Source organism: Theropithecus gelada, chromosome 3 (genome assembly GCF_003255815.1).
Source record: "Theropithecus gelada isolate Dixy chromosome 3, Tgel_1.0, whole genome shotgun sequence".
In the NCBI taxonomy this organism is placed as follows: domain Eukaryota; kingdom Metazoa; phylum Chordata; class Mammalia; order Primates; family Cercopithecidae; genus Theropithecus; species Theropithecus gelada.
The window spans coordinates 89061731-89083381 of NC_037670.1; the positions used below are offsets into that span (position 1 = coordinate 89061731).

The window sequence follows — 21651 nt, forward strand, 5'->3', positions numbered from 1 at the left end:
CCTATATTGCATTTCACTAGAATGTGGTATTTATAAAGAAACACTCAAAAAGAATTCTAAGTTTTTTTATTGCTGATATGACAAAAAGTACAATAAACAAAACAAGAAAGAAAAAAAAAAAAAAAAGAATTGGAAAAGACAAGATAGGCACAGCCTGCTAGCTCTCTCAGAAATCAAACCCTAGAAATTTTACAGAGATTTTTTAAAAAGCTTAAGAGATCTCAGAAGTTTTTAATCACAAAACTCTGAGAAATCTTAGGCAGAGGATGGTTGATGTTTAGCACTGAATTAATAAAGCCCCTACAAGTGAAAAAAGGACTGTGTCAAAGTATAGAACTACCTGTGGGAAAAGAAAACTTTCTTCATAGGCCCTTCTCTCTCCCTCATATCAGGAAGAAAAACAGCAGCACCATCAAGAGCCAACAGGTTTATGCAAGTACAGCACAAGAACACAGATGAGGCAAAAATTGATAACCAATATAGAAGAGCTGGCCAGCCCCTGACCACTCTCTTTCCTTCACTTCTCCCCTGAGTATCTGGCAGCATTTATATCTAAGGGTGATAGTACCTAGAAAGGAGCAGTAGCTGAGGTAGAGGGAATAGGGGTTTGCTGAGAAGTAAGACCACCCAAGAGAGAAGCAAAGAGGGAGTAGATAATCCCTGATTGCAACATCAGAAGCTCTAGACCCTTAAAAACAACCCCAATATATTCCCTAAACCTATCTGAAGTCTTGAAAGTTGTGGTTCAGGCTTTCACTCTTCCCTAAGCCCTTCATATAACTACACAACAGTGAGGAACTAAGGTAGCTTATAGTTCCAAGGGAATATGAGATCTTGAGGAGCGGTAAGAAGAGGATAAAATGGTGTGAACAAACAAGCACTCTGAAAAGAAGTATAAAAAAACTAAGCCACCTTATAAAAATGAAGCAAAATCAGTGTCAATGGCCCAAATAACAGTAAGAACTCAAAAATAAGCATAATAAATATTCTCAACAAAAGAAAGAATATTGGAAACACAAAGCCAAGTACTTACAAATAATAACCAACTGAAGATATTAAATATAAAAGAAATAATCTTTAACATACAAAACACAATGGATTGGCTAAATGGCAGAAGGGATACAGCTAGAGGATCAATTCATTAGCTACATGGTTAAGCCAAGGATCCCTCCAAAAAGACACCAACAAGATAAAAAGATTTTATTTATTTATTTAGTTTAACCCACCTCCTACATAAGATAAAAAGATTTTAAACAATAGATTAGCCGTTAAAATATGTAGAGAACAGAAACAGAAGCTTAAATATCTATCTAACAGAAGTCTCAGAATAAGAGAAAAATTTAATGGGGGAGGGCAGTATCTTAAAAAATAATTATCAAATATTACCTACAATCAAAGAAATACATAAAACCTCAGACTGAACTGGCTCAGATTCAATCAAAACATAAACATATTCTGATGCAACTTAAGAACAAAGTCAAGAGAAAAATTTAAAACTTCCAGAAGGAAAAAAGATCACAGAAGAACAAAGATTAGACTGATATCAACAATTACGGAAATAAGAAGGCTGGGCACTTTGGCTCATGCCTGTAATCCCAGCACTTTGGGAGGCCAAGGCACGTGGATCACTCAAGGTCAGAAGTTCGAAACCAGCCCGGCCAACATGGTGAAACCCTGTCTCTATTAAAAATACAAAATTAGCCGTGCACAGTGGCACTTGCCTGTAGTACTAGCTATTTGGGAGGCTGAGGCATGAGAATTGCGTGAACCCAGGAGCCAGAGGTTGCAGTGAGCTGAGTTGGTACCACTGCACTCCAGCCTGGGTGAAAGAGCAAGATTCTGTCTCAAATAAATACAGAAATAAAATTATAGAAATGAGACAACAGATGATTATTGTCAAAAGTCTAAAGGAAACATGGCCTTTGAACTTGCTATTTTATAGTCAGCTAAACAACTATTTGTATTTGAGATTGAAATGAGATATCCTAAAACATCAAATAACTTGCAAAACCAAATACGCAAAGATTTCTTTGAAAGCACTCTTAGAGAAAATATTCCAATATACAGAGAAAGCCAAGAGATAAATGACTTATGAAATAAGAACAGAAAAATAATTCTAAAGTCTATTTAACTGAGCTATCACACACAATATCTATAACAGACTGTGACTAAAGACAATTGTGGTTGGTTCGCTGGTTGGTTTGGGGAAGGAGGCAGAGAAAGAGAGGAAAGACACCAAAGGCAGATAAGAATGTTCTAAAGTATTAGAAGTGTGGCCGGGCATAGTGGCTCATGCTTGTAATCCCAACACTCTGGGAGGCTGAGGTGGGTGGATGACTTGAGGTCAGAAGTTCAAGACCAGCCTGGCCAACATGGTGAAACCCCATCTCTATTAAAAACACAAAAATTAGCCAGGCATGGTGGTACATGCCTGTAATCCTAGCTACTTATGAGGCTGAGGAAGGAGAATCACTTGAACCCAGGAGGCAGAGGTTGCAGTGAACCAAGATTGTGCCACTGCACTCCAGCCTGGGCAACAGAGTGAGACTCCATCTCAAAAAAAAAAAAAAAAGTATTAGAGGTGTAAGTTAGAAAAGGAGAGAAGAAGAAACCATGATAAACAGAAATAAGTTCTAATAAAACAGTAATTATAAATACATAAATTAAGTTACCAAAAAAAAGATATACATTGGGTGCTTTCAAAATTAAATCCATTAGTGTGTTATCAAGAGGGCATTTCAAAACGTGAATACAAAAGGTTAAAAATAAAGGGAGAGGCCAGGCTCACACCTGTAATCTTAGCACTTTGGAGGCCAAGGTGGGTAGACTGTCTGAGCTCAGGAGTTCGACACCAACCTGGGCAACACTGTGAAACTCATCTCTACTAAAATACAAAAATTAGCCAGGCATGGTGGTGCGTGCCTATAATCCCAACTACTTGGGAGGCTGAGGCAGGAGAATTGCTTGAACCCAGGAGGCAGAGGTTGCAGTGAGCCGAGATCAGCCACTGCACTCCAGCCTAGGTGACAGAGCAAGACTCCACCTCAACAAAAATAAAAATAAAATAAAAATAGAAAGAAAAAAAGAAAAGATGTTACAGTGTTAACCACAAAGAAAGGTGGGATAGGAACTTAAAAAGCAAATTAAAACATTTTTATTTTATTTTTAAAAATCTAAGTGAAAAAATAAGATTACATAGTAGCTAAAAAGAAAACTTTTTTTTTTTGACTTTTAGTTTAGGTTTGGAGGTACATGTGAAGGTTTGTTACATAGGTAAACACGTGTCATGAGGGGATACACATTTTTAAATACATTACAACCATGAATACCTTAACGCCCAACAATGTGGCACTGAAATACTTTGAACAAAAACCAAAAGAACAACAGGAACAAATAGGGACAAACCTATCTACTTCAGATATATGTAACAAAAATATCTCAAAGACTGATATACTGAACCAACCAAAACCTAAGCAAGTTTTAGATATATCTAAAACTCTACACCAAGAAAACTGAGAATATAATTTCTTTTTGAACTTAAGAAGGCCATCACAAAAAATCAACCATGTATTGTATGCCACAAAAGAAGTCTAAATAAAATGCTGAGGAAATCAGAAATCATGAACTTTAATTTATTTGACCTTCATTATAGAAATATCTTTCTTGGATACTTGAAAAATATAAACTATTTCTCAGCAAAATAAAGAGAAGTTCAAAGAATATTTTGGTGACCTGAGGGAATACTAGAAGTGGAGACAAGCAGATAAGGCAAAAAGTCTTCTAGCATTGAACTTTAGAAAAGAGGTTTAAAGATGATCTTAATTACAGACCCTTAACCTACATTTACTAACAGTGAGAAGAAATAAACCTTTACAGGTTAAAGTAGAAGTTGCATTGTGGAAAGGTAAATTCTTACTATATTACTGCCCTTTTATATGCAAGGCTTACTTCAACCTTCTGGGAGAACTTATACTATTTATGCAATTCCATTTAAGAAAATGTTCAAACCAGGGCTCCAGTGGTTCTTAAGCCATGTGAAGCATCATCAAAACTACATCTTCATCCAGCAGGACAGAAAGAAACAATGCCCAGATGTCCCTGAATATCTTCTTCTCCAAATTTCTAGCAAGCTTATTCCCTGCAGTCCACAACAAGATCGATATTAGCTACTGGTCAGCTTAGAACTAGAGTAACTGACCAAAGCAGTAAAAATTCAAAGATACATAAAAGGTAAGAGGACTAGAAGAGAAAAGATTAAAGAGTTATTGTTTTCAAATGTTTTCATTTGAAATGAAAACATTTGGAAACACAGAAAGCACAGACTATCAACAGACAAATGAGAACTAAAAGAGAGGTCAGCAGAGTTGCCAGCGAAACATCAGTATGTAAAAATCAACAGTGTTCTTCTATTCAATCAAAAATAGGAAATGAAAAGATAATATTCATAAAAGCAATCAAAAGCATAAATAAATAAAAGTTAAATTAAGAAAAAAGCATGAGGACTTATAGAGAAAATTTTTAAACAATATTAAAGGACAAAATAAGTTCTGAATAAGTAGAGAGAAATACTATTATTAGGTGAAATGACTTAACATTGTCATGTTCATTCAACCCAAATTAAAGTCATTGCTGAGCTGGCAAGACAGGGCTGAAGACAAGATTGCACCATATCATACAGCTACATGTACTACAGTACTCTAGCCTCTGATCACATCAGGGAGAAACTTCCCTGGTCATGGAGCCTAAAAACCCTATAGTTTAAAGATCAGAGTTGATCCCTTCTCCCCCTAACACGTGGTCCTACTACATTTTCTGCTAGAATGCAATGGATGACAGGGACCCACATACCTGCTACTGCTCCCGTCTCCATTAATTTCCCCAGTGAATACAGATGTAGCAGGCCTGGAGTCCCTAGCCATTTTACCTTGTTTGCAAGATAGATATACATATATACGTAGCCACAAAATATATTAATATAAACTTTTAATCCCATTAAAAAGAAATTAGAATTCAGAAAACAGGAAAAATGTTTACAACCATCACAGAACAATCTAAAATCTAAGGTAAATGCTAATTTCACTTCTTAAATAAACTTGCAATTTAACTATATTTAATATATCTTTAATTCCAACCTGCAATGTTTTTAAGCGTTTATTAAGAGATGACTCATCAACTTCCAGAATAAAATCTTCTACTGACATGTACAGCTTCTGCTGCATTTCATTTCTTTGGGCAATCAAAATATTCCCTTCATTCTGGAGGAAGAAAAAAAGAATAACCATCATTAATACATCGGGTCTTTTCTGCATATGACCTATTTGAATAAAAGTGATCTCCAAAATTTAACTTTATATTCTCCAAACATAGTAGCATTTAGGACAGTTCTCTCCTTAGAGCAACAAAATGACCAAAAAAAAAAAAAAAACTTTCTTTCTCTTAATTAAAAATAAAACATTTAAGTTCTACAACTCTGATCTGCTCATTTTTATTTTTCCCATTATTTCTGCAACAAGGAAATTTTTGGGGTTTTTTTAGAGAAAATTATGTAAGTTCCTACTAACTATATATGGCCTCTTTCCTATTCCCATCCCACTCTCAACTCCTTCAGCTACTCATCCTTCAAGATACACTTAAACACCAGGATAAACCTTCCAATTTGTCCAATAGGCTGTGTTTGGAAATACATATGTGAAAGATATCCAAGAACTCTACACATTTTCTTCATTATAGCACTTACCATACTGTATTAAAACTATATATTAATATATCCATCCTGTACCCAAGAAAGAAAGAAACGATCATGTCTTTTAAAAATTTGTATCTCTGGCCGGGCGCGGTGGCTCAAGCCTGTAATCCCAGCACTTTGGGAGGCCGAGACGGGCGGATCACGAGGTCAGGAGATCGAGACCATCCTGGCTAACACGGTGAAACCCCGTCTCTATTAAATACAAAAAAACTAGCCGGGCGAGGTGGCGGGCGCCTGTAGTCCCAGCTACTTGGGAGGCTGAGGCCGGAGAATGGCGTGAACCCGGGAGGCGGAGCTTGCAGTGAGCTGAGATCCGGCCACTGCACTCCAGCCTGGGTGACAGAGCGAGACTCCGTCTCAAAAAAAAAAAAAAAAAAATTTGTATCTCTATTACTTACAACAGTGTCTGGCACATACACTTAAAAGCTTGAATTTTAGGATATTTTTTCTTGCATAAGCTCAACCAGACTATTTTACAACTATAAATAAAAAAGACCTCAAGTAAAGTCTATTGCTTTCATCATTTAAAAAAAAAAACAAAAAACATGGCAATCAAGTTAAAGAACTATGCAAAATACATGAATAAAAGTTAACAGTTCTAAGCCAAATGAAGTACAATAAGGGAAATAAAATAACAATTTCATTTGAGTGGCTAGTACGATTGTATATTTAGCCAATAATCTACTCTTCCATCTATCAAGTAAACTTTCAGTCCAGAAACACAAGCAGTAGTAGAAAAAAATCTGCTTTCAAAAAAAGTCACATCTGTACTAATAGAATACTAAGTGCTAAAGTACCATCCTGAATACTTTCACTATGCTCAAACCACAAAAACAAATAAGGCAGGTTTTTTTTTCATCTTATATGAAAATACATTACGAAGTATTTTAATATCAACAGTGTGGTTTAAATAGAAAGAGAACAGACTTTGCTGTCAGATATGTCTGGGTTCAAGTTCCATATTAACATTTAGAACTAGGGTCCGGGCATGGTGGCTAACACCTGCAATCCCAGGACTTTGGGAGGCCGAGGCAGGAGAATTACTTGAGCCAAGGAGTTTAAGACCTGTCTGGACAATATGATAAAACCCTATCACTACAAAAAGTACAAAAAAATTAGTCAGGCATGGTTGGTAGTGCACGCCTGTAGTCCTAGCTACTTGAGAGGCTGAAGTGGGAGAATCACTTGTGCCCAGGAGGTTGAGGCTGCAGTGTGCTGTGATCGTGCCACTGCACTCCAGCCTGAGTGACAGAGTGAGACCATACCTCAAAAAAAAAAAAAAAAGAATAATTTTTTTTAATTAAAAAAAAAAATAGAACTAGGTAATCTTGAACAATTTCCTTACCCTTGTAAGCCTGTTTCCTCACTTATAAAATGGGAGCAAATATGCCCATTTTAAAAGTTAATGTAAGAAAATGCTTATAAACACACTGCCTGTGTTTCACAGAAATTAAAAAATTATTCTGCTGTCATCTTCTTTCTTCCATAATCAGAAGTGATCAGTTAAAATCTAACATATAAAATAACCAAAATCTAATCCCTTCTCCAAACTAAACATTCCTGGCATTTTCAAAAGCCTAGTTATCCTGCTCATACTTCTCATTCAGAGCCAGTCAGGCTGCCAACTGGTCAACCTAGGTATGATTAGGGAGTAAGATTTACAGGGTGTAATCCACAGAGACAGAAACCACAAATACTTAAGATGGAACAAGTCCAAACACAACAAGTATAGAGCTCATAGGTGCTAGGGAAAGTTATGGTGGTAGTAGGGAATGGTTTATAAGAAAAACAGGAAGTTCAGTTCAGTTCAATACAATAAACTAAAGAAAACTGCAACACGAAATAAATATACTTGCACCTAAGCTAATAAAGAACTTATGTGAAATGTTTCATTGTCATACCCCTACTCACACACACAACTACCTCCCAACAATAGGTGACTCAGACACTAATTAATAGTAAGGCAGAGTCTTATATGCATAAAACACACCACTCAGTCCAGAAAAGATCTACATTAGCATGTATGAAAGCCACTCTGGTTTACAAGCCTAATGTCCTTCAAAAGCCACTGTCTCTTATAACAACGCCATAGGTGTAGCTTCCAGGGTCCCTCAAGGGGCATGTCTAGTTGCAAGAGTCCATATCAAGTATTTGTAGTTTGTAGTTCCTCCCAGTACAGATGCAATTTGACAATCATAAGTTATATTTACCATAAATAATGTTGCCTGGTAATAGCGTTGAAATATTTTACCATATTACCAAGGGAACAAAGACAGGGAGTTAACCAAAGGTCAAGTTTTCATGCAAAAGGGGAAAAGATTTTGTTACCCCTTATGCACAATCACCAGTTGTCTATTACACCTTTCTTACAAGGCCATAAATGAAGCAAATTATTAATATGAAGATACTGTAAAAGTTAAAGATTTTATACAAACTATCATTATAATATCTGCAGTTCCTTTTCTTTTTAGAAAGATAACATTTCCTGAGTTCTAATTTGATTACACTGTGATCTGAGACACTGTTTGCTATGATTTCAGTTCTTTTGCATTTGCTGAAGAGTGTTCTACTTCCAATTATGTGGTCGATTCTAGAATAAGTGCCAAGTGGCACTGAGAAGAATGTATGTTCGGTTGATTTGGGGTAGAGAGTTCTGCAGACATCTAACAGGTCCACTTGATCCAGAACTGAGTTCAAGTCCTGAATATTCTTGTTAATTTTCTGTCTTGATCTAATACTGACAGTGGGGTGTTAAAGTCTCCCATTATTATTGTGTGGGAGTCTAAGTCTCTTTGTAGATCTCTAAGAACTTGTTTTATGAATCTGGGTGCTCCTTGGGTGCATAAATATTCACAATAGTTACCTCTTCTTGTTGAACTGTTCCCTTTACCATTATGTAATGTCCTTCTTTGTCTTTTTTTATCTTTGTTGATTTAAAGTTTGTTTTGTCAGAGACTAGGACTGCAACCCCTGCTTTCTTTTTTTTTTTTTTTTTTTGAGACGGAGTCTCGCTTTGTCGCCCAGGCTGGAGTGCAATGGCGCGATCTCGGCTCACTGCAAGCTCCGCCTCCCGGGTTCATGCCATTCTCCCGCCTCAGCCTCCGAGTAGCTGGGACTACAGGCGCCCGCCACCACGCCCGGCTAGTTTTTTGTATTTTTAGTAGAGACGGGGTTTCACCATGTTAGCCAGGATGGTCTCGATCTCCTGACCTCGTGATCCACCCGCCTCGGCCTCCCAAAGTGCTGGGATTACAGGCTTGAGCCACCGCGCCCGGCCCCCTGCTTTCTTTTGATTTCTATTTGCTTGGAAAATTTTCCTCCATCCCTTTATTTTGAGCCTGTATGTGTTTTTGTGTGGAAGATGAGTCTTCTGAATACAGCACACCTATGAGTCTTGACCACTTAGCCAATTTGCCAGTCTGTGTCTTTTAATTGGGGAATTTAGCCCATTTACATTTAAGGTTAGTATTGCTCACTCAAAACCACATAATTTCATGGAAATTGAACAACCTGCTCCTGAATGATTCCAGGGTAAATAATCAAATTAAGGCAGAAATCAAGAAGTTCTTTGAAACCAATGAGAACAAAGAGACAATCTACCAGAATCTCTAAGACATAGCTCAAGTAGTGTTGAGAGAAATTTATAGCACTAAATGCCCACATCAGAAAACTAGAAAGATCTCAAATCAACACCTTAACATCACAATTAAAAGAACTAGAAAGGCAAGAGTAAACGAACCCAAAAGCTAGCAGAAGACAAGAAATAATATCAGAGAAGAATTAAAGGAGATAGAAACACACACACACACACACACAAACCCTCCAAAAAAATCAATGAATCCAGGATTTTTTTTTTTTGAAAAAATTAACAAAATAGACCACTAGCTAGACTAATAAAGAAGGAGAGAAGAATCAAATAGACTCAATAAAAAATGTTAAAGGGGTATCACCACTAACCCCACAAAAATACCAACTACCTTCAGAGAATACTATAAACACCTCTACACAAATAAACTAGAAAATCTAGAAGAAATGAATAAATTCTTGGATGCCTACACCCTACCAAGACTAAACCAGGAAGAAGTTGAATCCCTGAATAGACCAATAACAAACTCTAAAATTGAGGCAGTAATTAACAGTCCACCAACCAAAAAAAGCCCAGGACCAGACAGATTCACAGCTGAATTCAACCAGAGATACAAAGGACAGCTGGTACCACTCCTTTTGAAACTCTTCCCAACAAGTGAAAAGGACTGACTCCTTCCTAACTCATTTTATGAAGCCAGCATTATTCTGATACCCAAACCGGTAAGAGACACAACAAAAAAAGAAAACTTCAGGCCAATATCCCTGATGAACATCGATGCAAAAATCCTCAATAAAATACTGACAAACTGAAACCAGCAGCACATCAAAAAACTTATCCACCATGATCAACTCTGCTTCATCCCTGGGATGCAATGCTGGTTCAACATATGCAAATCAATAAATGTAATCTAGCACATAAATGGAACTAATGACAAAAACCACATGACTATCTCAATAGACGCAGAAAGGGCTTTGATAATATTCAACATCGCTTCATGTTAAAAACTCTCAACAAACTAAGTATTGACAGAACATATCTCAACGTAGTAAAAGTAATTTATGACAAACCCACAACCTCAAATTGAATGAGCAAAAGCTGGAAGCATTCCCTTTGAAAACCAGTACAAGACAAGGATGCCCTCTCTCACCACTCCTATTCACCAGAGTATTGGAAGTTCTGGACAGGGCAATCAGGCAAGAGAAAGAAATAAAGGGTATTCAAATAGGAAGAGAGGAAGACAAGTTGTCTGTTTGCAGATGACATGATTTTATATTTAGAAAACCCCATCGTCTCAGCCCAAATCTTCTTGAAATGATAGGCAACTTCAGCAAAGTCTCAGGATACAAAGTAAATGTGCAAAAATCACAATCATTCCTACACACCAACAATAGGCAAGCAAAGAGCCAAACCATGAATGAACTCCCATTCACAAGTGTTACAAAAAGAATAAAATACCTAGGAATACAGCTAATAAGGGATGTGAAGGACCTCTTTAAGAAGAATTACAAACCACTGCTCAAGGAAATAAGAGAGGACACAAACAAATGGAAAAATATTCCATCCTCATGGATAGAAAAAGACTCAAGATCATGAAAATGGCCATACTGCCCAAAGTAATTTATAGAATCAATGCTATTCCCATCAAGCTACCACTGACATTCTTCAAAGAATTAGGAAAAACTATTTTAAATTTCATATGGAATCAAAGAAAGGCCTCTTATAACCAAGATAATCCTAATCAAAAGGAAGAATGCTGGAGGCATCATGCTACCTGACTTCAAACTATACTACAAGGTGACAGTAACCAAAACAGCATGCTACTGGTACCAAAACAGACATACAGACCAATGGAGCAGAATAGAAACCCCAGAAATAACACCACACATCTACAACCATCTGATCTTTGACAAACCTGACAAAAACAAGTAATTGGGAAAGCATCTCCTATTCAGTAAATGGTGCTGGGAAAACGAGACATATGCAGAAAACTGAAACTGAACCCCTTCCTTACACTTTACACAAAAATTAACTCTAGATGGATTAAAGACTGAAATGTAAAACCTAAAATATAAAAACCCTAGAAGAAAACCTAGGCAATAGCGTTCAGGACATAGGTATGGGCAAAGACTTCATGACAAAAACAACAAAAGCAATTGCAACACAAGTCAAAATTGACAAATGGGATCTAATTAAACTAAAGAGTTTCTGCACAGCAAAAGAAACTATCATCAGAGTGAACAGGCAACCTGTTCTCCTGAACAGGAGAAAATTTTTGCAATTTACCCATCTGACAAAGGTCTAATATCCAGAATCTACAAGGAACTTAAACATATTTACAGGAAAAAGACAACCCCATCAAAAAGTGAGCAAAGGATATGAACAGGCACTTCTCAAAGGAAGACATTTATGTGGCCAACAAACATATGAAAAAAAGCTGAACATCACTAATCATCAGAGAAATGCAAATCAAAACCACAAAGGGATACCACTTCATACCAGTTAGAATGGCGATCATTAAAGTCAGGAAACAATAGATGCTGGAGAGGATGTGGAGAAGTAAGAACACTTTTACACTGTTGGTGGGAATGTAAATTAGTTCAACCATTATGGAAGATGATATGGCAATTTCTCAAGGATCTAGAACCAGAAATACCATTCAACCCAGCAATCCCATTACTGGGTATACACCCAAAGGAATATAAATCATCCTGCTATAAAGATACATGCACAAGTATGTTTATTGCAGCACTATTTACAATAGCAAAGACTTGGAACCAACCCAAATGCCCATCAATAATAGACTGGATAAAGAAAATGTGTTACATATACACCATGGAATACGATGCAGCCATAAAAAGGAATGAGTTCATGTCCTCTCCAGTGACATGGATGAAGCTGGACACCATCATCTTCGGCAAACTAACACAGGAATAGAAAACCAAACACCGCATGTTTTTACTCATAAGTGGGAGTTGAACATTAAAAACACATGGACACAGAGAGGGAAGCAATACACACCAGGGCTTATTGGGGGGTGGGAGGGTGAGGGGAGGGAATTTAGAGGACAGGTCAATAAGTGCAGCAAACCACCACGGCACATGTATACCTATGTAACAAACCGGCACATTCTGCACATGTATCCTGTTATTTTTTTTTAAGAAGAAATTTTAAAAAAAAATTTCCTTATGTTCAACAGATAAAAACTATAATAGAGAAAAATTCTCAACTAACCACATATTCACAAGTTTTAATCTTCTCCTGAGCCAGATTGTATTCTGCCCATATTATCTCTAATCCATTCAAAGAAGCTGGAGTAGTAAAGCACCCTTCATCCAACACTTGTATAGCATCTGAAAGGTCATTTCCGAAACGAACACTGATGCCGACATGCCTATTTTTAAAAACAACAAAAAGAAAAAGATCAATACATTAGAAAGCTGATGTGAGAAAAAGTTACACTTTAATAGTAATGGCCTAAAAGTTATTGTTTACAGCACTGGCTTTGAAGAGGTACTTTTTAAAACTTTATATAAAATCATGTATAACTTATATTTTTCAGTCCACGTGTTTTTATGTAGACATGCATAATATAAACTTTTAATTAAAAAACATTTGCGAATATACTAATTTCATGACACAAAAAATATGAAAAAATTAAAAATTTTTTAAACTATAAAAAAGGCAACTTTGAAAGTCTGCAGAATTTGAAATGGTATCAAATGAAGCTTCAATTTTTGGTCTACAAATAATTTACAAAGTCTAAGAGAAACCCACTTACCATAGGCTAATTGATCTAAACAAGAGTTAAGTTCCTACGGTATATTTTTTAGTCACAAAAACATCACTTCTAAACAAAGACCCAAAACATTTCTAATATTAAACACTGAAATACATGTGTCCTCTAGATACATTTAAGAAAAAGCAATAAAAACAACTAAGATAGAGGGGGCGCACCCAAGATGGCCAAATAGGAACAGCTCCAGCCTCCAGCTCCCAGTGTGTGACAGAGAAGACAGGTGATTTCTGCATTTTCAACTGAGGCACCAGGTTCATCTCAATGGGGAGTACCAGACAATCGGTGCTGGTCAGCTGGTGCAGCCCGACCAGCGAGAGCTGAAGCAGGGTGAGGCATTGCCTCACCTGGGAAGCGCAAGGGGGAAGGGAATCCCTTTTCCTAGCCAAGGGAAACTGAGACACACAACACCTGGAAAATCGGGTAACTCCCACCCTAATACTGCACTTTACCAAGGGTCTTAGCAAATGGCACGCCAGGAGATTATATCCCACACCTAGCCCAGAGGGTCCCATGCCCACGGAGCCTCCTTCATTGCTAGCACAGCAGTCTGAGATCTAACTGCAAGGCAGCAGTGAGGCTGGGGGAGGGGCGCCCGCCATTGCTGAGGCTTAAGTAGGTAAACAAAGCCACCAGGAAGCTCGAACTGGGTAGAGCCCACCACAGCTCAAGGAGGCCTGCCTGCCTCTGTAGACTCCCCCTCTGGGGACAGGGCATAGCTAAACAAAAAGCAGAAGAAACCTTGGAAAAGGTAAATGTCCCTGTCTGATAGCTTTGAATAGAGCAGTGCATCTCCCAGCACAGAGGTTGAGATCTGAGAACGGACAGACTGCCTGCTTAAGAGGGTCCCTGACTCCTGAGTAGCCTAACTGGGAGACATCCCCTACTAGGTGCAGACCTACACCTCACACCTCACACAGCGGGGTTCAACCCTCAGACGAAGATTCCAGAGCAAGAACCAGACAGCAACACTCGTTGCTCAGCAATATTCTATCTTCTGCAGCCTCTGCTGCTGATACCCAGGGAAACAGGGTCTGGAGTGGACCTCAAGCAAATTCCAACAGACCTACAGCTGAGGGTCATGACTGTTAGAACGAAAACTAACAAAGAGAAAGGACACCCACACCAAAACCCCATCAGTACATCACTATCATCAAAGACCAAAGGCAGATAAAACCACAAAGATGGGGGAAAAGCAGGGCAGAAAAGCTGGAAATTCAAAAAATCAGAGCACATCTCCCCCTCCAAAGGAATGCAGCTCATCACCAGCAACGGAACAAAGCTGGATGGAGAATGACTTTGACAAGTTGAGAGAAGAAGGCTTCAGTCGATCAAACTTCTTAGAGCTAAAGGAGGAACTACGTAACCAGCGCAGGGAAACTGTAACCTTGAAAAAAGAATGGATGAATGGATAACTAGAATAATCAGTGCAGAGAAGACCTTAAAAGAACTGATAGAGATGAAAACCATAACACGAGAAAATACGTGACAAATGCACAAGCTTCAGTAACCGACTCAATCAACTAGAAGAAACAGTATCAGCGATTGAAGATCAAATAAATGAAATGAAGCGAGAAGAGACACATGGAGAAAAAAGAGTAAAAAGAAATGAACAAAGCCTCCAAGAAGTATGGGATTATGTGAAAAGACCAAATCTACGTCTGACTGGTGTGCCTGAAAGTGACAGGGAAAATGGAATCAAGTTGGAAAACACTGCAGGATATTATCCAGGAGAATTTCCCCAACCTAGTAAGGCAGGCCAACATTCAAATTCAGGAAATACAGAGAATGCCACAAAGATACTCCTCGAGAAGAGCAACTCCAAGACACATAATTGTCAGATTCACCAAAGTTGAAATGAAGAAAAAATTGTCAAGGGCAGCCAGAGAGAAAGGTCGGGTTACACACAAAGGGAAGCCCATCAGACTAACAGTAGATCTCTCGGCAGAAACTCTCCAAGCCAGAAGAGAGTGGGGGCCAATATTCAACATTCTTAAAGAAAAGTATTTTCAACCCAGAATTTCATATCCAGCCAAACTAAGTTTCACACGTGAGGAGAAATAAAATCCTTTACAGACAAGCAAATGCTTAGAGATTTTGTCACCACCAGGCCTGCCCTACAAGAGATCCTGAAGGAAGCAATAAACATGGAAAGGAACAACTGGTACCAGCCATTGCAAAAACATGTCAAAATGTAAAGTCCATTGATGCTAGGAAGAAACTGCATCAACTAACGAGCAAAATAACCAGCTAATATCACAATGACAGGATCAAGTTCACACATAACAATATTAACCTTAAATGTACATGGACTAAATGTCCCAATTAAAAGACACAGACTGGAAAATTGGATAAAGAGTCAAGACCCATCAGTTTGCTATATTCAGGAGACCCATCTCACATGCAGAGACACATAGGCTCAAAATAAAGGGATGGAGGAAGATCTACCAAGCTAATGGAAAACAAAAAAAGGCAGGGGTTGCAATCCTAGTCTCTGATAAAACAGACTTTAAACCAACAAAGATCAAAAGAGACAAAGAAGGCCATTACATAATGGTAAAGGGATCAATTCAACAAGAAGAGCTAACTATCCTAAGTATCTATGCACCCAATACAGGAGCACCCAGATTCATAAAGCAAGTCCTTAGAGACTTACAAAGAGACTTAGACTCCCATACAATAATAATGGGAGACTTTAACACCCCACTGTCGACATTAGACAGATCAACGAGACAGAAAGTTAACAAGGATATCCAGGAATTGAACTCAACTCTGCACCAAGTGGACCCAATAGACATCTACAGAACGCTCCACCCCAAATCAACAGAATATACATTCTTCTCAGCACCACACTGCACTTATTCCAAAATTGACCACATAAGTTGGAAGTAAAGCACTCCTCAGCAACTGTACAAGAACAGAAATTATAACAAACTGTCTCTCAGACCACAGTGCAATCAAACTAGAACTCAGGATTAAGAAACTCAACCAAAACCACTCAACTAACATGGAAACTGAACAACCTGCTCCTAAATGACTACTGGGTACATAACAAAATGAAGGCAGAAATAAAGATGTTCTTTGAAACCAATGAGAACAAAGATACAACGTACCAGAATCTCTGGGACACATTTAAAGCACTGTGTAGAGGGAAATTTATAGCACTAAATGCCCACAAGAGAAAGCAGGAAACATCTAAAATTGACACCCTAACATCACAATTAAAAGAACTAGAGAAACAAAAGCAAACACATTCAAAAGCTAGCAGAAGGCAAGAAATAACTAAGATCAGAGCAAAACTGAAGGAGATAGAGACATAAAAAACCCTCCAAAAAAATCAATGAATCCAGGAGCTGATCTTTTGAAAAGACCAACAAAATTGATAGACCACTAGCAAGACTAATAAAGAAGAAAAGACAGAAGAATCAAATAGACGCAATAAAAAATGATAAAGGGGGTATCACCACCGACCCCACAGAAATACAAACTACCATCAGAGAATACTATAAACACCTCTACACAAATGAACTAGAAAACCTAGAAGAAAGAGATAATTTCCTGGACACTTACACTCTCCCAAGACTAAACCAGGAAGAAGTTGAATCCCCGAATAGACCAATAGCAGGCTCTGAAATTGAGGCAATAATTAATAACCTACCAACCAAAAAAAGTCCAGGACCAGACGGATTCACAGCCGAATTCTACCAGAGGTACAAACAGGAGCTGGTACCATTCCTTCTGAAACTATTCCAATCAACAGAAAAAGAGGGAATCCTCCCTAACTCATTCTACGAGGCCAACATCATCCTGATACCAAAGCCTGACAGAGATACAACAAAAAAAGAGAATTTTAGACCAATATCCCTGATGAACATCGATGCAAAAATCCTCAATAAAATACTGGCAAACCGAATCCAGCAGCACATCAAAAAGCTTATCCACCATGATCAAGTGGGCTTCATCCCTGGGATGCAAGGCTGATTCAACATATGCAAATCAATAAACATAATCCAGCATATAAACAGAACAAAAGACAAAAAACACATGATTATCTCAACAGATGCAGAAAAGGCCTTTGAAAGAATTCAACAGTCCTTCATGCCAAAAACTCTCAATAAATTCGGTATTGATGGAACGTATCTCAAAATAATAAGAGCTATCTATGATATACCCACAGCCAATATTATACTGAATGGGCAAAACCTGGAAGCATTCCCTTTGAAAACTGGCACAAGACAGGGATGCCCTCTCTCACCACTTCTGTTCAACATAGTGTTAGAAGTCTGGCCAGGACAATCAGGCAGGAGAAAGAAATAAAGAGTATTCAATTAGGAAAAGAGGAAGTCAAATTGTCTCTGTTTGCAGATGACATGATTGTATATTTAGAAAACCCTATTGCCTCAGCCCAAAATCTCCTTAAGCTGATAAGCAACTTCAGCAAAGTCTCAGGATACAAAATCAATGTGCAAAAATCACAAGCATTCTTATACACCAGTAACAGACAAACAGAGCCAAATCATGAATGAACTCCCATTCACAATAGCTTCAAAGAGAATAAAATACCTAGGAATCCAACTTACAAGGGATGTAAAGGACCTCTTCAAGGCGAACTACAAACCACTGCTCAGTGAAATAAAAGAGGACACAAATAAATGGAAGAACATACCATGCTCATGGATAGGAAGAATCAATATTGTGAAAATGGCCATAATGCCCAAGGTAATTTATAGATTCAATGCCATCCCCATCAAGCTACCCATGACTTTCTTCACAGAATTGGAAAAAACTGCTTTAAAGTTCATATGGAACCAAAAAAGACCCTGCATTGCCAAGACAATCCTAAGTCAAAAGAACAAAGCTGGAGGCATCACACTACCTGACTTCAAACTATACTATCAGGCTACAGTAACCAAAACAGCATGCTACTGTTACCAAAACGGAGATATAGACCAATGGAACAGAACAGAGCCCTCAGAAATAATACCCACATCTACAGCCATATTATCTTGACAAATCTGACAAAAACAAGAAATGGGGAAAGGATTCCCTATTTAACAAATGGTGCTGGGAAAATTGGCTAGCCATAAGTAGAAAGCTGAAACTGGATCCTTTCCTTACTCCTTATACGAAAAGTAATTCAAGATGGATTACAGACTTAAATGTTAGACCTAAAACCATAAAAACCCTAGAAGAAAACCGAGGTAATACCATTCAGGCCACAGGCATGGGCAAGGACTTCATGTCTAAAACACCAAAAGCAACGGCAACAAAAGCCAAAATTGACAAATGGGATCTAATTAAACTAAAGAGCTTCTGCACAGCAAAAGAAACTACCATCAGAGTGAACAGGCAACCTACGGAATGGGAGAAAATGTTTGCAATCTACTCATCTGACAAAGGGCTAATATCCAGAACCTATAAAGAACTCAATCAAATTTACAAGAAAAAAACAAACAACCCCATCAAAAAGTGGGCAAAGGATATGAACAGACACTTCTCTAAAGAAGACATTCATACAGCCAACGGACACGTGAAAAAATGCTCATCATCACTGGCCATCAGAGAAATGCAAATCAAAACCACATTGAGATACCATCTCACACCAGTTAGAATGGCAATCATTAAAAAAAATCAGGACACAACAGGTGCTGGAGAGGATGTGGAGAAATAGGAACACTTTTACACTGTTGGTGGGACTGTAAACTAGTTCAACCATTGTGGAAAACAGTGTGGTGATTCCTCAAGGATCTAGAACTAGAAACACCATTTGACCCAGCCATCCCATTACTGGGTCTATACCCAAAGGATTATAAGTCATGCTGCTATAAAGACACATGCACGTGTATGTTTATTGAGGCACTATTCACAGTAGCAAAGACTTGGAATTAACCCAAATGTCCATCAGTGACAGACTGGATTAAGAAAATGTGGCACATACACACCATGGAATACTATGCAGCCATAAAAAAGGATGAGTTCATGTCTTTTGTAGGGACATGGATGCAGCTGGAAACCATCATTCTCAGCAAACTATCACAAGAACAGAAAACCAAGTACCGCATGTTCTCACTCATAGGTGGGAACTGAACAATGAGATCACTTGGACACAGGAAGGGGAGCATCACACACAGGGTCCTATTGTGGGGAGGGGGGAGGGAGAGAATTAGGAGATATACCTAATGTAAATGACGAGTTAATGGGTGCAGCACACCAACATGGCACATGTATACATCTGTAACAAACCTGCACGTTGTGCACATGTACCCTAGAACTTAAAGTATAATAAAAAATAAAAATAAAAAATAATAAAAAAAATAAAAAGCTAAGATAATTATTTACCCAAACTTTGGTGAATGAGTGGGTGACTGTAGGGTTAAATCAAGGAATAAATGTTTGCAAAGCGAAAATTGTAAGAAGCACCCCCTACCACCAGAGGTTCAAAAACAAACAATAACAAATACAGTGGGCTCACTGAATGCTTTCATGCCGCATTGTTTATTGCAAAGGCATCTGTATGATTCTTGCATACTTTACCAATTTTTATTTTATGATAATTTGTATATATTCATTCACTCATTCATTTTCCAACCTGCTTACTCCAATCCAGGGGTCATAGGTGGCCACAACTATCTCAGCAGCTCAGAGCGTTAAGATGGGAGCCAAACCTGGACATGACACCATTGCACTGCAGGACACACTCACGCTCATCCACACTCACTCATACTGGGACAATACAGACACACCAATTCACCTAAGTGGGATGTGAGAGAAAACCACAGTATTCCAAGAAAACCACCCAAATATGGAGAGAATGTGCAAATTCCACACAGACAGTGGGGCTCCAGCTAGAAATTGATTTTCTTCTTCAATGTTATAATGAAATAATGTTGAATGAAAACACGTTATTCAAGGACGGGGTATACTCCTGAAAATAACCCCAAGCAAAATAACTGGATATGGCAGTTTCCCATCAAACTATCACTTAAAACTATGTTGCTGTTTTTTCAATTTCAGTCTCAGTTATGACCTTAGAACACTATAGCTCCAAGCAGTGACAACAGAAAACTGACAAAAACAGTATAAAGTTCATCTCAGAAATAACTATCTTTAATTTCTCTCCTTGAAGTCATAAAAATACAAAGGTTAAATTTTAAAGCAAAAATGGCAGGCATACAATTTAAATAAACAAAGAACCACTGATTAACAATTAGTTTAAAATATCCTTCTGAAAAATATGCTTTTTACCTCATTTCTTTCAGTATTTCCATCTTAGCTGCCAGATTTTTCATTCTGGTATCTATACAGGTCTTCAGAGTGCTTTCTAAGTGATTAGTCAAATCCACAGCAGCTGCTTTCTCTTGCTGAAACAAAGAATAAGCACATCCTAGTGTGACCCAAATAGGAAACTGTATTTCTGCTATAATTTAAATAATTTTTGGCTGGACATAGTGGCTCACGCCTGTAATTCCAACACTTTGGGAGGCCAGGGAGGGCAGATGGCTTGAGCTCAAAAGTTTGAGACCAGCCTGCAACACAACAAAACCCCATCTCTACAAAAAAATACATGGGTGTGGTGGTGCGTGCCTGTAGTCTTAGCTACTTAGGAGGCTAAGGTGAGAGGATGGCCAGAGCTAGGGAGGCAGAGGTTGCAGTGAGTCGAGATTGTGCCACAGCACTCTAGCCTAGGCAACAAAGTCAGATTCTGTCTCAAAAAAAAAAAAAAAAAAAAAAAAAGTTTCCAAATTTGAATAAAATAGAATCCAGCTGCTGATTTTTATTTCAAATTAATATTTATTTTTAACTGCTTCAATTAAATAAAGAATGAAGGCTTTAATGATTCTAAGCAAACTATATATTATCACTCTTGGCATAGCATTTCGGAATTTATTCATTCATCTTTTTTTGGTGCTATGTCTTTTTTTAAATTGTGGTAAAATATATGTAACATAAAATTTATCATTTTAACCATTTTAAAATGTATAGTTCTGTTACATTAGGTACATTCATATTGTTGTGTAATCATCAGCACCATCCATCTCCAGAACTTTTTCATCTTTCCTAATTATAACTCTGTATCTATCAAACACTACTCCCTATCTCCCTTCCCCCAAGACCCTGGAAACCACCATTCAACTTTGGGTCCCTACCGATTTGACTGCTCTAGGAACTTCGAATAAAAATACTATACGCAAATATGCCTGTATTAATGTCAAGCAACAACTCCCTTTGGCACAGGGAGTATTTTCTAAGCAATAAAGAGAGACATTTCATAAAGATAAATGGGTCAATTCACCAAAAAGATCCAACAATTCTAAATGTATACTTGCATAATAACAGAGCTTTTTTAAAAAATCACAAAATCTGATAGAACAAAAGGGAATAAAACAGACAAAACTACAATAATATTTAGATTTCAATACTTCTCTCTCAGTAGTTGATTGAACAAGTAGAGAGAGAATCTGTCAGGGTCTTTCCCAGGCAAGCAAAAGCTAAGGGAATTCATCAGCACTAGACCATCTCCAC

The 21651-nt window shown here is 37.9% G+C and overlaps 1 protein-coding gene across 6 annotated transcripts in view; it reads right to left on the reverse strand.

Annotated features, from left to right (window-relative positions):
* STK31 (serine/threonine kinase 31) overlaps positions 1–21651 on the reverse strand; it is a 123129-nt gene that overhangs the window by 55165 nt on the left and 46313 nt on the right. For all 6 annotated transcript variants that reach the window (XM_025378916.1, XM_025378921.1, XM_025378917.1 and 3 more), the window contains 3 exons: positions 20374–20489; positions 12567–12726; positions 5133–5255 (listed from right to left, as the gene is read on the reverse strand). In XM_025378916.1, coding sequence (XP_025234701.1) covers positions 5133–5255; positions 12567–12726; positions 20374–20489 — 399 coding nt within the window. The remainder of the gene's footprint in view (positions 1–5132; positions 5256–12566; positions 12727–20373; positions 20490–21651) is intronic.